At 65.9% G+C, this 14,897-nt stretch overlaps 2 protein-coding genes across 2 annotated transcripts in view; one reads left to right on the plus strand and one right to left on the minus strand.

Annotated features, from left to right (window-relative positions):
* The window catches only part of CACNA2D4 (calcium voltage-gated channel auxiliary subunit alpha2delta 4), a gene marked incomplete at both ends in the record, with an annotated part of 96,299 nt that overhangs the window by 69,112 nt on the left and 12,290 nt on the right, over positions 1–14,897 (plus strand). The gene's annotated exons all lie outside the window — the stretch shown is intronic.
* On the minus strand, positions 735–6,564 carry LRTM2 (leucine rich repeats and transmembrane domains 2; the record flags this gene model as incomplete). Its single annotated transcript, XM_082849710.1, has 3 exons — positions 735–1,189; positions 3,779–4,369; positions 6,498–6,564. 3 exons carry the CDS (start codon positions 6,562–6,564, stop codon positions 735–737), a joined length of 1,113 nt encoding a protein of 370 aa, XP_082705836.1.

Raw genomic sequence — 14,897 nt, forward strand, 5'->3', positions numbered from 1 at the left:
AAGCAGCAGGTTGTGTGGCCCGAGGGCTGAGACCACGGGGGACGCCTGGCTCCGCTCCCCGAGGTCCCACGACCTCTGTCCCTACGTGACTGTGTGTGTGATGCCGAGCTCGAGCGAGAACGATTAGTGACCCGGAGCCGGGTGGTTGGTGGTGCAGGGACAGATGGCTTTGGTGAGGGCGTGGTGCTGGGTTGCCAAGTGCTGGTCCAGATGGCTGGGCTGGGCTGAATGCACAGTGGTACCAGCCATCGGAAGCTGGGCCCAACATCTTCCTGGCTTAGAAGAGAGTCGCAGAAACCGGCCCCGCACCCCCTAGACGCAGATAAGGTGGGTTGAGCCAGAGGAGGGGGGTGTCACCGGCTGTGACTGTACCAGGAGCCGCAGCGGTACGGGGGCGCTGGGTCCAGGAGCCTTTGCCCGCACACATACATCTTTTCTGCCCGTGGGCCAGAGCGTTTGTGGTCCAGAGGGGAGCGTCAGTGTGCTGATACCTTCCGGACGCTCCGGTGTCCGTGGAGACACGGGCCCATTTGCTGGTGGGCTGGGGGGAAGGTGGGAAGGGGGCGGCAGCGGGGCTGGCGTGCCCCCCGGCCCTGCCCTGGGCTCTCAGGCCACAGAGGAGACCTGCTTCCGGTCCTCGTGCTCGCCCTCCGCGTCGCCCATCAGGGGCTGGGGGGAAGGTGGGAAGGGGGCGGCAGGGGGGCTGGCGTGCCCCCCGGCCCTGCCCTGGGCTCTCAGGCCACGGAGGAGACCTGCTTCCGGTCCTCGTGCTCGCCCTCCGCGTCGCCCATCAGGGGCTGGCGCTTCCTGAGCTCCCGGTGGTACTTGGCCATGAGGGAGGCGTAGATGCAGCCGTAGGCAGCGGCCACCACCATCATGATGCAGACCACACCGCACAGCACCCCCGCGATGATCACGGTGCCGACGGCCCGCCGCACGCTCACGGGCCGGGGCCTCTGCTTCTGGGGGCAGGCGGTGCTGGGCTCGGGCTCGGGCTCGGGGCCCGGCTTGGGCTTGGGAGGCTCCGGGCTGGCCTTGGTGCAGGGTGGCCCGGGGACCTCCAGCCCGGCTGAGCTGCTCTGGTCCTCCAGCTGGGAGCAGTAGTTGAACATCTCCATGGGGACCACGCGCATGTCCTTCCCCCTCAGCTCCTTGGGCAGGGTGCAGGCCAGCTGATCCAGGCGCCCCCCTGCATCAGGAGAGAGAAAAGGGGGGCTGAGGCCGGCACTCCCTCCCCCAGCCCCAGGTCCCCGCACGGAGGCCCGGGAGGCCTAGTTTCCATCCGCGGCACTATCAATCCTGGAGTCACGGCGACGGGAGAGGAAGGGGAGAGGTTTGGGGGACTGGCGTATGGCGCCCAGTGACGGGGAGGCGGGTACACGTGTCACGGCGTTTAACCCGCGCAGAAGCCTCAGAAGACGGACGGTGTCCCTGCTCCCATCTGATAGAGAAACAAACATTCCCACCTCTCCTGCCCCCAGAGTCAAGCTGGTCCCCGGGTGCTCAGGAAAGGGGGGCCAGGAGCCCTGCCAGGCGGCAGCCCGTGCCTGTCCTAACTGACCTCTCCACTGACCGCCGTCCGTGACCCCCGGCTCTGCTCTCCCCAGCAACTGCTCCCCCGCGCCCCTCCCGCCCGCACAAAGGACAGAGGTCAGAGCCTCGGCCCTGCTCCTGCACGCGGGCGGGACCGTGGTTCCTGAGACTCCTCCTTGGAAGAGGGAGGGGGGGCCCAGGGACAGCAGTTTCCTCCTCGAGGGCAGTGGTGGCCCCCTCAGCAGCCCGGCCACAGCACCCGTGAGCGCAGTGGCATCAGGGGAGGGCACCCTGAGGACCCCCGAGGGCAGAGGAGGGCGTCCGTGCAGCAGCGCAGGCTCAGCCCGCGGCCTGGGCGGGGAGGGTGCAGCGCACAGGTGGGGCGAGAGGAAGAGGAACTGCCCAGACGCCCCCCTTTTGGCCTCTTCGGGCAGCCCGAGATCTAGACGCAGGCGCGGCCCCCAGGGAAGCGCCTGGGCTCCTGCAGCCCCATCGCCGCAGTCTCCTCACACAATAGACATCAGTCCTCCCCGGGTGCTGAGGAAAAGAGCCCAGGTTTTTGTTCTGGTTTGGTCTGCGTTGTTTTGGAGGAGCGCATGGCGGAAGATAACTCTACTAGTGAAAAGTTCCTAAAATGTACGTTCCCCCTCCATGCCCTTCAGCTCCCGGTGACCGATGACTGGAGGGGCAAGGACGTCCCCTCCAGGTCACACATCGGTCTGGCTCTCCAGACCCCAGTCCAAGGCTTACATCCCGTGAACTGTGTCCAGGGCCTTTGCACGGGCGGGGGCTGGGCGTGGAGACGCAGCCACCCCACCTCCCTGCTCCCAAAACCTGAGGCTGACTCCCTCCCGGCCAGGGCATCTGCAAGTCACTTTACGTATCGAATTGCTGAGGAGTCTCGATTTTCCAGGCTGTCAATAAGAATGGCCGTCTCAGCTGCAGCTCAGTTAGGGTTCAAGTGGGTCACGTACATGGTAGGATATTTGGAAACTGGAAACCATGCAAGTGTTACTATTTCTCCTCTCACAAAAACGGGAGAAATTATCACAGGGACTAACATTTTATGGTACTTTATCGTTTGTAAAATGTTTTTAATTAACTAACACGTGAGAATATTATGCAAATAATTAAATTGTGGAAACACTATGAAACAAAGGGAGTAGGACTTTGACGAAAGCATTAGCGTTCGCTTCACTCGTTCAGCAAATTCATGGAGCCCTACTTCCTGCTGGACACCAAACTGTGTCTAATTAAGGCTGGTTAATATTATGAGTTCCGCCAGCCAGTGGACATATAAATGAGTAAGTTTTATTGCGGACTCACTTTATGCTGGGTCCTTTTCCAGACGCTTTCCATGCGTTACCTACCTACTCCGCACGGTGATTCTCTGAGATAGATTCTCTGAGATTGGCCCCATTTCACAGACGAGGGTGCAGCCACAGAGAGGTCAGTGAGCTCTCTCGAGATCACACACAGCTAGTAAGTGGCAGAGCCACGAGGAAAGGCCGGACCTGGCGCTTTTAGCCAGCAGGCTTACTTCTCTGCCCTTGTCCATTTCATTTAATCATTCCGAAGGTCATTCTAGAACTTTCCCGGGTCACCGAAAGGGGTAGCATTTGGCTTCTTAGTAAAAGCTTTGATAACAGAACTTCTAGGGAGAAGGAGTTGAGATCATCGTCAGAAAGAAAATGTGACTGCATTTGTGGATTTGAACTCGATTCCACCCTCCTGGCACTGTGGGTACTTAAGAGATGGCTGCATTATTCAGAGGAGCGAGGGTGTTTTGTTTTGTTTTTTTTTTGCGGTACGCAGGCCTCTCACTGTTGTGGCCTCTCGCGTTGCGGAGCACAGGCTCCGGACGCGCAGGCTCAGCGGCCATGGCTCACGGGCCCTGCCGCTCCACGGCATGTGGGATCCTCCCGGACCGGGGCACGAACCCGTGTCCCCTGCATCGGCAGGCAGACTCTCAACCACTGTGCCACCAGGGAAGCCCGCGAGGGTGGTTTTATCCCTCCTCCTCCCGGGCCAGGGAAGCCTAGAGGCAGAGGACAATGATACTGTGTGTTTAAGTCCATCCTGAAACCTACAGAAGTGAGAGCCAGTTACAGAGAGTCAGCCTGAGGAGACAGGGCAGAGCAAGGCGGCTGGGAGCGGAGGGGATGGGAAGAAGGGGGCCGCGGAGCCCCTGTGCCCGCCGGTATCCAGGCCGGGCCCACTCCTCCCCGACCTGACCCGTGCTCACCTCGGTAGGAGAACCACTCTAGCCAGTGCTTGAAGTCCCGCAGGTGGCAGTCGCACTCCCAGGGGTTGTCCCCCACCTGCAGCAGCTGCAGGCTGGCCAGGGGCTCGAAGGTCCGCCGGTCCAGGCTCTGCAGGCGGTTGGCGCGCAGGAACAGGGAGCGCAGGGCGGGGAGCCCGTCAAAGAGGCCGGGTGGGAGCCGGGCCAGGCCGTTGAGGGACAGGTCGAGGTGGCGCAGACGCGCCAGGGGCCGCAGCAGCTCGGGGTCCAGGGCGCGGAGGCTGTTGTTGCGCAGCTGCAGCTCCGTCAGGTTGGCCAGCCCCCCGAAGGCGGCGCGCGGCAGCCCGTCCAGGAAGTTGTTGGAGAGGTCCAGCCGCTGCAGGCCCGACAGGCCGGCGAAGGCCCCGGCGGGCAGGGAGCTCAGCCTGTTGTTCAGGAGCAGCAGGCTGCGGGTGGCGGCCGGCAGGTCCGCGGGCAGCGCGGCGAGGCCCCGGCCGCTGCAGTCCACCTGCAGGCCGTGGCCGTCGCACGTGCAGGGCAGGGGGCAGGCAGGGGCAGCCTCCGCCGTACACAGGGCGATCCAACAGGTGAGCCCTGCGGGACAGACGGCGCATGGCAGGACTGCGGGTCGCCACCCCACTGCCTTCCCCTCCCATCCGCCTCCCATCGCGCGGCCTCGCGCCGATCCCCTTTGGCCCAACCACGCGCGGTGCCGTAGCGCTTCCTGACCACGTAGAAACACAACTAACCCCCCGCAGCACGTCCATGTGGACGGACACCGCCGGGCAGCCAGGGTCCCCACACGGCCCCGACACCACAGACGCTGATGCGACAGAGGATGTGAGGGTGTCAGAGGGGCCGCCCCACGTTCCTCTCCCAGGGCCGCTGCCATGGAAGGATTCTGTCCAGAGAAAGTGGCTCTGCTTCCTTCCCCTCTGCACCGCACCCCCCCACCACCACCACCTGGAGCTGCACGGGGCTGATGGCCGTGCATGGGAGGGGCCGCGCTGCACACACGAAGGGGCACACCGACCCCTGCCACCACTTCCCCGGTCTGCATGAGTCCCACATCCAAGGTGGGCCAGCGACTCAGGGTGACGAGGGAGCCCGGGCCCGCCCGGGCCCCACCCCAGAGACCACTGTGGAAACGGCAGGGTGAGATGCTGAGTTCCACGTCCACGTGGAGGATGCTGGGGTGCGAGCCCCCAGAGCTGTGGGCCCGGGGCAAGTCCCACACCTGTTCTCACTTTACAGCCACCTTGCCCTTAGCCTGGGCCCCTGTCCCCAATTTCCGCAGGACAGATCTGTTGACAGAACTCCTTTCACGGTCCCATGTTTTGCCCAGGGCCCCTGTGGCAGGGCTGCAGGGGGACGGGTGCTCAGAGAACAGTCCCGCAGGGCAGCTCGTTCCGTGGCCCACCCTTCTAAGAGTGACTGCAAAGCCCCCGACTGTCCCCCAGGGTGTCCCTGTGGAAGGGGAGGATCCCACCGGGCCGGGAGGAAAGGCCCCAGCCGAGGAGTGCTGGCCGCTCGGCTCCAGCTGGAGGGGCAGAGCTGCTCTGACCAGGGGTCTGGAGGGGACGGTCCTGAGTCTGTGTCTAGTAGGGGTCTGCTGTCTGGTGTCCCAAAGGGCAGACCCTGAAGGAACAGGGTGGGACTGCACCCCCCTCTCCTGGAGGATCGGTGGTTCCTGAGAGGCACCTGCCAGGCTGACACCTGAGCGTCTTTGTTCTCGGGAGGAAATGAGCACAGGCACGGCCATGGACACCAACTGGAAGCCCTTCCGGCCACTGAGGTCACCTGAGGGCCGCTGACCCTCTCGCTGTCTGAGCTGTCTGCGGCCAGGTCAGCCTGTCAGACTACCCCCGCCGTGCCTTGTGGAAGTCAACTGAATTCCTCAGACCTCACTTTCCCCAGAAAAACACCCAACCCATCCAGCCTCCCTCTCAAAAGGACCAACATAACTACAGGTCACTGTCCCCCACCCCCAAGAAATTCAGGCTGGCGTTAAAGCTCTGGTGGCAAGAAAACAGAGCCTGTGTCGCGAGGTGTTGAGTGATTCCAAAGGAGGCTGAGAGGGGAGCTGGGTCCCTCGGGATCAGCTGCTCTGCGGGGTGAGTAATTCAGGCCGCTTGTGTCTTGGGGCGGCAGCATCACAGGGCTGACCGTGCGAGGGCAGGAGTCAGGGACGCCCCTCGAGACCATTCTTACCTCTTACCCTGTAGCCTTGACCCTTCACCTCGTGAAGAGAATTCCCAGGGCTTCCTTCACCCGACAGCTCACAAGGTTCCCTTGTGGGGAGTGGGAGGCCTCTGTCTCCCCATATGCAGGAGGAGGGGCTGGACCCGCTCCCTAAGGCCCCTTCCAGTGTCACGTCCCCAGAGCCCCCTGGTTCCCCCCGTCTCGGAGCTACGGGGGCTGAGCCCTAAGGGAGGCCTCCAGGCCCACCCAGCTGATGGCCGAGCAAGGAGAGGGCGGTTTGCCATTAGGGCAGCAGGACTTGCTGGGGCCCCTGGGGGTGGAAGCAGACCCACCTGGGGGGACAGAGCTGCCTGTGGAGCCCCTGCCCCCGACCCGCCCGCCACAGAGCTCAGAAGCAGCTCTTCCCCCGGCACCGTGGGCAGGGCTGCGGGGACTGGGCCCTGCTTCCCAGACCCAGGCCATGGACGCCTGGGAAGAGCATCCCTGCATCCCCGCTAAGCCGACCCCCGCCTCCACTCACAGGAGATCTGCCTCCACAGCGGGGCAAACCAGGTGCTCAGCTCGGGGCCGCTGCCCGGGGCCAGCATGGTGGCTGCACGGCTGTCAGGCCCGGCACCTCGAGGGAGAGAGAAGCCGCTTGTCCGCTCAGTCAGTCCTGAGAGAGAGGGAGAGAGAGCTGAGCGGAAGCGGGTGTCAGGCTGGTGCAGCCCCGGGTTATGGAGGGGGCCCGGTGTCTCTTTACCATCCCCTCCTGTGTTCTTGGCTCTGATTCCCTGGGCGGGGGTGGGGGGAAAGAGGAGCAAGGGGGCTGAGAAGCCAGGAGCCTCTGCCTCCGTCGACAGCAGGGGGCGCGTGGAGGGGCAGGCGGGCATCCCAGGAGCCCTGGGGCTGGAGACAGTGCCGAGGCCAGTGCTGGGCGATGCAGGAGCCGTCCACCCGCCCTGCATCCCTCACCTCCCGCCTCTTCTTGTCTCCCTGGATGATCTCGTAAACGTGTTCAGAGCCACGTGGCCTCCTCGGCCTCTGGGCTTCCCCCACGTCCCAGGCGCGGAAATCATCGAGAGCCAGCTGGCCCCCCAGCCCCACTGTGCTCTTACCATGGCCCCCGAGGAGGCAGAGACCAGGCCCCGCGTAGGGGCGGCCGTTGGCTCGCGGGTGAGGCCCAGGCCCGGCTCTTGCCACGGGGAAGCCCCCTGCTTGCCCTCCGCGGTCTCCCGGGGGGTGAGCGGCCGTGCTCTGTCTTCTGCCGCCGGCAGGTCTGGGATAAACCTCATCAGCGCAGGGGCTCGTGCTGCAGCCGCTGCCGTCGGGGCACAGGGGCAGGGAGAGGGCGAGGCTGCAGCGCAGAGAGCGGCTCCTCTTCCCGAGGGGCGAGGGGGCCTCCCCCTTCCCAGGTGACCTGCCCTGCTCCCACTCCCTTCCAGGCGTGGCCAGGGGCCCGTCACAGGGGCGGGAAAGGGGACTGCGGGCCCCCTGCCGCCGGCCCAGCGCGAGGTGGCGAACGGACAGAGACGGGCCAGCAGCCTCCCCTGCTCGGTGGCCACGCTGGACCCGGGGGCTCCAGGCTGCAGCCTCCCGCTCCCCTCCCACAGCCGCCTTAATTCTGGGAGCCCGAGGGGCTAATGGCAGAGCAGAGCGGAGCTGAGGGGTGGGGGCAGCCGCTGGAACCTCAGCATCTAAGCAGGGTCTCCCTCAGGCACTGGGGGCCTCTTCCGTCTCCTCCCCGCTCACCGCTGCCAAGCAGCCTCCTGGCCCCATGAGCCCACGAGCGCCACAGCCCCGGGGGCCCGCAGCTGGGCCCCGGCAAGGGCGCCCGCTCAGGATGGGGGCCCGCCGGGGAGGGGGACCGCTCGGGGGGCCTGTCTGTCACTCTGGGCTTCAACCCCCAGCAGGGGGCTCGCAGAGGCTGCAGAGCGAGTCGCACTGGGCAGATGTGGGGCGAGGGGTGCAGACCCACATGCCTACAGGATGGCTCCGGGGCCCTGGGCTGGGGGCGGAGTAGATGCCCAGAGCAGCTGCGGGGTCCTTTCCAGCTACCCTCCCAGGGCCAGGTCCCGGGGCTCCTGGCTCAGACTCCCGGGTCAGGGAGGGCTCTGGGTTCGAATCCCTGCCGGCTGCTCCCTCGCTGTGTAACTTAAACAAATCACGGAAACCCTCTGGGCCTCGGTTTCCTTCTCGCTCAGGGTGATGACCAGAACACACTGCCCTCCGTGAGGGTCAATCTGATCGGGGGAGGAGAGCTAGCATTCGCTGAATTCAGGATACATCATCTTGCAAGGCAGTCTAGGGGACTCCAAGCTTGGACCTGAGCCCCAGGTAGACGTAGGGAGACGTCAGTGCCCTGTGTCCGCGGGGAGGGGCGGCGGCTTCCAGCGCGTCTACGGGACCTCTCTTTCTTGGTCCCCCAGTCTCAAACCTGGGTGTCTGTCTCTGTGCCTGGGCCCGTGCCAGGCCAGCAGCCGTCACATGGCGGTCGCCGTGGGCTGCGCTCGCACACAGCCTCCCAGGCCTCCATCACTGAGGACACCGTCCACCCTCTCCGTGAGCCTCGGCCCCGACCCCTGGAATAGTCCCACACTCCTCTCGCCAGCGAGGACCCACAGGTCGGCAGCTCACAGCGCCCACACGGTGTCAGGGGGGTCAGCAGCCAGCCAGGCTCAGAGGAGGAGACCAGCGTGCCTGGTCACGCGGCCGGTCAGGGACACAGGCCTGCTCCCTGGGGACTGTCCCCCAGCAGTGGCCCCTGGGGGGAGACACGTGTGTGCGCTGAGCGGGGTGCACACACAGGCTCCCAACACAGCGTGTGATGCAGACCACCCCCCCAGAGAGCGTGCAGCCACACACACGCACACGGGTGCGCTCACACACATGCTGGCAGCCCTCCAGCATCCTCAGATGCTATCACTCCCGCAGTTCCTGCATGCCCCCGGCAGACAGATGCACGGGGGGACCTCCAGCCCGGAAGCAGGGCCTAGAGAAGCCCCCCGAGGGCCGCCCCCAACCCAGGACCCTTTCCACACTCAGACCCACGCCCTGGGATCTCTAGAGAAACGTGACGGGAACAAGGCCCCACAGGTCCATGGGGCTGTAGCCTGCGCTCCCTGGGGACCACAGAAGCACCCCTCAGGCGCTGTGGGGTCCATCACCCTGCCCTCCAGCCCACCTCCAACCCAGGACCCCTTCCGGCCCCCAGAACCCTCTACCTCGTTAGAAAGGGGTGACCTACATTGGGATGCCAGGAGCACAGCGGCTCAGGCAGGCGTGGCCACTGCGGAATAATTCATGCCGTCTGGGAGGGAAGCCCCCACCCAGGTGGGGGAACGGGCAACGGAAACGAGTGAGGTGGCGGTGTCGGGGCTCCAAGCCCCACAGCCTGTGGGCATTTCTGTCCCAGTCCCAGGGACAGGGACACAGAGAGGAGGGTGGACCCAGCGGGGTCCCCAGCCTCCTTCGCTGGGCTCTGCTGAGAGAATCAGGATAGAGGATGGGGCTGAGGAGCTGCAGGCCGAGCGACCCCCCCGCCCAGGATAGGAACACGGGCTCTGGGTCCCAGCCCTCTGCTACTCCAGCGCGGTCCACGGGCCAGCAGCAGCAGCCTCGCCAGGAGCTTCCCAGACCCAGCCCAGGCCAATGGGGTCGGGATCTGCCTCTTAACAACACCTCAGGCCATTCACGTACCTGGTCACGTTCGAGAAGCCCTGGGCCAGGTCACTTCTCTCCCGGCAGCGCAGACCCCAGCACCTCCCGGGAGGCCGCGGCAGGGGATGGCCGGGGCCGGGGCAGCCGGGGGCGGCAGCGATGGGGGATGCTGGCGGTGACAGCTCTGCAGGAGGGCTCCGCACGGGGAGAAAGCATGCCCGCGGGGAAACACCTGTGTATGGTTCCCAGTCCCCGCAACAACTGTCTGGGGTTAGAAGCACTGTTGACACCATTTTGTGGATGGGGACACAGAGGCTGGGGACAGGTAGTAACTTGCCTAAGGGCAGGCAGTGGGAGGGTGCAGCCAGGGCCCAGGCGGCCTGGCGACAGAGCTACCGACCAGCGGCCTCAGGAGCCTGGAGGCCGGCTCTGCTGACCCGCCTGCGCGTGGAGGCTCCTGGAGCAGGGGGAGGGCTGCGCCCTCGCGTTTGTGCAGCGCTTCACGCCGACCGGCCTCTCCTCGTCCTTCCGCTGCCTCTCTGCGCCCGACGCGGGTACCCTCATCAAGCCGGGTCGCCCCCTCCCTGCCAGCCTTCCTCCCAGGGGCATCACAGGTGCAGTGGGGAGAGGGAGGCAGGGGTCTTGCTGGGGAGGGGGTGGCGGGCTGAGGTGAGGAGGTGGGCTGGGAGCCCTGCGGGGGTGGCAGCAGGGCAGAAGGGCCCACGGGCTCCTGCGGAGTCACATGGGGTGTGGCAGCCCCCCGAGACTGGGGGTGCAGGGGCGGGGACGGCTTCCCTTCCCCACGGGAGGAGCAGCCTGCCTCGCTCCCACCCCCGCCGATGCCCAGGTTAGGGTGGGCGCTCTGACCCCTCTGTGCTTCTGCCCCCCGCTCCTCCTCCGGCCAGGATTGGCTCAGTCTCCAGCCGGAAACCTCCAGCAAACCCACCCGGGCCTGGCGTCCGCACCCTTCCTCTGGTGCTGCGTGGTCACGTCCATCCCCCCAAGTCAGTGTCCAAGCCGCACAGCCATCAGCGCCCACTGTGCCTTGACCTGGGGCTCCTGCCCCCTGGAGTCTTGCTGGCCTGCCGTGTACCCCCTCCCCAGGGATCTCCCTTTGGTCAAGGTTCCCCAACCCGGGCCAAGGCCTCTGCGCCCCTCCACTGTGCAGACAGGTGAAGGTCACGGGCTACCGAGCGGCAGGGCCGGGACGGAGGCCACGCCTGGGGCCTCAAGGGCAGCACCTTCCCACCCGCCCGGCCGGGCTGAGGGGCGCCCGCGCTGAGCCCTGGGGGTGCCGTCCAGGCCGCGCACTCCACCTGCAGCCGCCGGTCTGGCCTTCCAGGCCCTTCCCACCTCTTCCCTGCCTGGCATCCCCGTAACACACGCGGCCCAGGCAGCGCGGAAGCTGGTTTTTTTAAATCTCTAAATTTGTACTTGGAACAGACAAACCCCCTGGTGCATTTTTAAACGCGTGCCCCGTTCTCATGCCCGCCTTCCTGCAGCCTCGTTTCCTTGTCATCCTTCCTTGTCAGACATTCCCACTCCCAACCAGACCCTCTGGAAAGCGGAGAAAAACCCCCATCACCCCTCGCAGGAGCTGCTCTTGGGCCCGCGGGCCTGGCTCGGGGTGGGGGGGGGCGGGGGGTAGACCCGGGCAGGCAGGGTGGAGAGGCCTGATCTGTGTAGGAGGAGGGGGGAGGCCTCCCCAGGCACCCCAGCCCTAAAACACCCCCCTCCCCGTGCCCCTCAGCGTTGGGGGCTGGAAATGGGAGCAGGGTTTGCTTGTCCCAGGCGCAGCTTCCAGCCAAACCCCAAAGGAAGCAGATCGGTTGCTGAAGAAGCTCCCCCACCCCCGTCCTCCTCCTGGCACCCCCAGCCGGCTTCCCTGGTCTCTCTCTCCTGGCAAAGCTGGATGGAGCCTGTGCCGGTGTGGAGGGGGACACGGCCGCGGGTCCCGTCCCAGCTGCGCTCCCCGGCCCATCTCCACACGCTCAGCCCGCCCCCCGGCCCTGTACTTAGCTAAGCTGCTGGGTGTCGGTCTGAGCCAGGCCCGAGAGCCAGGTGCCAGTGTCCCCACCAGCCACCCCAGACAGGCAGACAGCAGCTCGGGGAGAGGATAAAGGGCCCTGAGAGTGAGCGGGGAGGTCGGGACTCCCGGTCAGACGGCCTCCGTCCTGCCCCGGCCGTCTAACAGCCACCCCTAAGCTGAGTCCACCCCGCCCCCCAAGGCTTCCTGAGCTCTTTCGTAGGTAGAGAAGGTGTGCAGCTGGGGGACCCCAGCCCCAACAGGGCCCAGGTGGGCTGGGAGCAGAGCTGGAGCCTCGAGGAAGGGCCGGAGGAAGGGCTCCGAGGCTCCTCTCCCGCATCCACTCCCGGCCACGCCCCCCATATGAGCCGGGGACTCAGGTCCAGCTGGGGGGACCCTCTGCACCCCTGTCCAAGGACAGCCTGCTAGAGGCCAGCGCGCCTCGCTGAGGGCATCCTGTAGAGGCCGGTCAGCACCCCTGGTCCCTGCCCACGCCTCGGCGCCAGCCCTCCAGCCTGCCACCCCACAGACGTCCTGTGTGCCGGCCCTGTCACCAGCACCCCCTTCCCCCTGGCACCCAAGTCCCTGGGGCTGCCTGCTGAGCCGGGCATGCAGGCGGCACAGGGCTCCTGGCTGGCGCCCCCCATGCTGCAGGGACCGGTTTCTATGCCACCGGGCCTGTCATCCGGCACTGGCAATGCCTCCTCCCCTCCTTCCCCAGCAGAATCCCAGCTCCTGTCCCCAACGCTGGGAGGTCAGAGTTCCCTGTGTCCTTCGGCTGCCCAGGGGTCCGGTCCTGAGCACCGCCCCAGCCCCAGCCACTGCCCCCAAGGCAGGAGGCAAAGCAGCTGTCCATGCAGGCATGGAACCCAGCGGAGATGGGCTCGGCCCCAAGCCTGGCCCCTGCACCCGCCCCCCGCGCCCCTGCCCAGCGCACGGCACTCACCTTCCGCACCCCAGCGAGCGCCCTGAATCAAGTGGTCTGAGCCGTCCAGTGAGCCCCTCCTGGGGTTCCTGGAGAAAGGAGACAGCAAGCGCAGCGGCACCAGCCTGATCCCCCAGCAGGACCTGGCACGCAGAGCCCCGGCGGGAGGAAGGAATGCCTGAGGCCGTCTCCCACGGCGAGCGGGCGGCCGGGTCTCCGGAGCCGCGGAGAGGGGCAGGCGGGGAGGGAGCGCGCGTGCGGAGCAGAGAGCAGCGGAGTGACAGCGGGGGAATGTCCGTGATGACAGCGACAGGCGCGCACACGGGAAGGCGGGCGCACGGAAGGCGGGCACACGGGCGCACACACACCGGAGGCGCTCACCCTTGAAACGCTCCCTTTTCAGGGGGAGACGCTGCCATGAACTCCAGCGGGAGGAGGACTGTTTACCAGGTCCTCTGTCTTCTCTCCCCACCCCCGCAGGCTCTCCCTGCCCTGGCTGCCGCCCCCTCTGGCTTTATCCCCTCTCCCCTTGCCTTTGGGGACACAGGGGCAGGACCCAGGGGACAAAGGCTCCAAAGCTGGGTCTGCATCCTGTTCGGAGGTGGGCACAGTATCTCCCACCCTGCCTGTAGGAAGGGAAAGCTGATCTGGGTCTCTGTCAAGGGGTGGCTTACTCCAGAGGGGGTACCTGGAGGGGTGCACGGGGGCCCATCTGCCCTGGTGGTCCTTCGGAAGGGGGCCCCAGGCCACGCAGCCGGGGGCACACGGTCACGCAGAGGTCACTGAGCCTCGTGACCCCTGACCGGGGCTATCTGGGGAGGGAAATGCAGGCAGGCTGGGCCGGGGGCCTGGCGTCAGGTTGCCTGGGGCACCCTGGGGTGAGCCCTGAGGAGGGGCCAAACCCAGCCCCGCCTCCCCGGCCTGGGCTTCTGCTCCTGGCTCTGGGCTGGATGGGAAGAGACTGGTATCAAGAACTCAGAGACGTCTTTACCAGCCAATCAGGACAAAGGAGTGGGAGAAACTGATATTCCAAGGGAAGGCAAGCGTTGATCCAAAGGAAAGAAAGCCAGGCACCGAGTCAGGGGAGGAGCGGCGGCCAGAGCTGGACCCGAGGTGACCTTCCTGGCATCTCTTGAAACCTGCCTGACAGCCGGACACGTGGCATGTTTCTGGCATCCCTCTTCCATTTCGCCTGCTTTCTGGGGGATCCACTGTCAGCCCTGGGTGCAGGTTGAGAGACCCCCCTGACTCAGATGCTCCCACACCCTCTTCTGTCTGCTCCGCCGTCCGACACGGCAGGGATCCCGTCTCCCACCCCACGCCCATGTCACGCGCACCTCACCTGCTCCCAAACACGCTTCCTGTCCCCCAGCTGCAGCAGAGTGTGTGTCCTTCCTGGAGTCTGGGACTCTCTCCTCATCCACGGGGTACATCCCGCTCCTTGAAAACTCAACCAGAGCTCACGTCCTGGTGCACCGTCCCAGGCTAGTGCCCGCGGGACCTTCTTCTCTGACCCATATCACAGAGGACGCGTGGCAGCTGTCTATGGGTGGTTCACCCCCTTTCCTACACCGGGGGCTGTCCCGGAAGAGGGGTCCACCTCGCCAGGCTGAGTGAGGAATGAGCCGGAAGGAAGAGCCCAGTCGGGTGGCAGGGGCCCAGAGGCTAGACTGTGTTGCACGCTGACCTGCCATCAGCTGCCTGTTAGCTCCACAGCCCGGGGCTGCCCTGCAGTGACCAGGAGGGATGACCAGGTCTCTGGGGTCCCTGGGCATCGGCTCCCCAGCTGGTACCTAAAAGATGGGCCCCCGCTGACCCCGCAGCCCTCGTACAGGTCAGCACAGTCTGCAGCTGGGTTTCGAGGACAAAGTGAATGGGAGGGCGTGGGGCACGATGGAGTTTCTGCCCCCCCCCGGGGCACGCTCCCCCCCAGGGAGGGTTTCTGTGTGCAGCACAGCTGTTTTGTTTCGCCGTCTGTGATGACAAAGCGGCACGCAGGTGACAGCCAGGACGCAGAGCAAAGAGGTGCATCTCGATAAGCCGCCTGCCGCCTGTGGCCTCACTGAGGCTCTTTGTCTGCCAGCCGAGCGAGCGCGGGTCCTGGAGAAAAGCTGCTTTGCAGGAAGGCAGGCAGAGGGAAGGCGGGACCCGGCCCCGAAGGGGGACAGGCCGGGCTGGGGCAGGAGGAAGGGGGTCCCACCGCTCCTCCTCCATCCGACTGTGGTAGGTCCCCCTGGGGACCGAGGTCGGGCTCTAACACAAGGACCCGCCAAGCGCAGGCCCGGAGGGGGAAGCAGACTGGAAGGATGGAGGCCTCGCCTGCCCTCGGC

This window comes from Leucopleurus acutus (assembly GCF_964270905.1).
Source record: "Leucopleurus acutus genome assembly, chromosome: 11".
NCBI classification, from domain to species: Eukaryota; Metazoa; Chordata; class Mammalia; order Artiodactyla; family Delphinidae; genus Leucopleurus; species Leucopleurus acutus.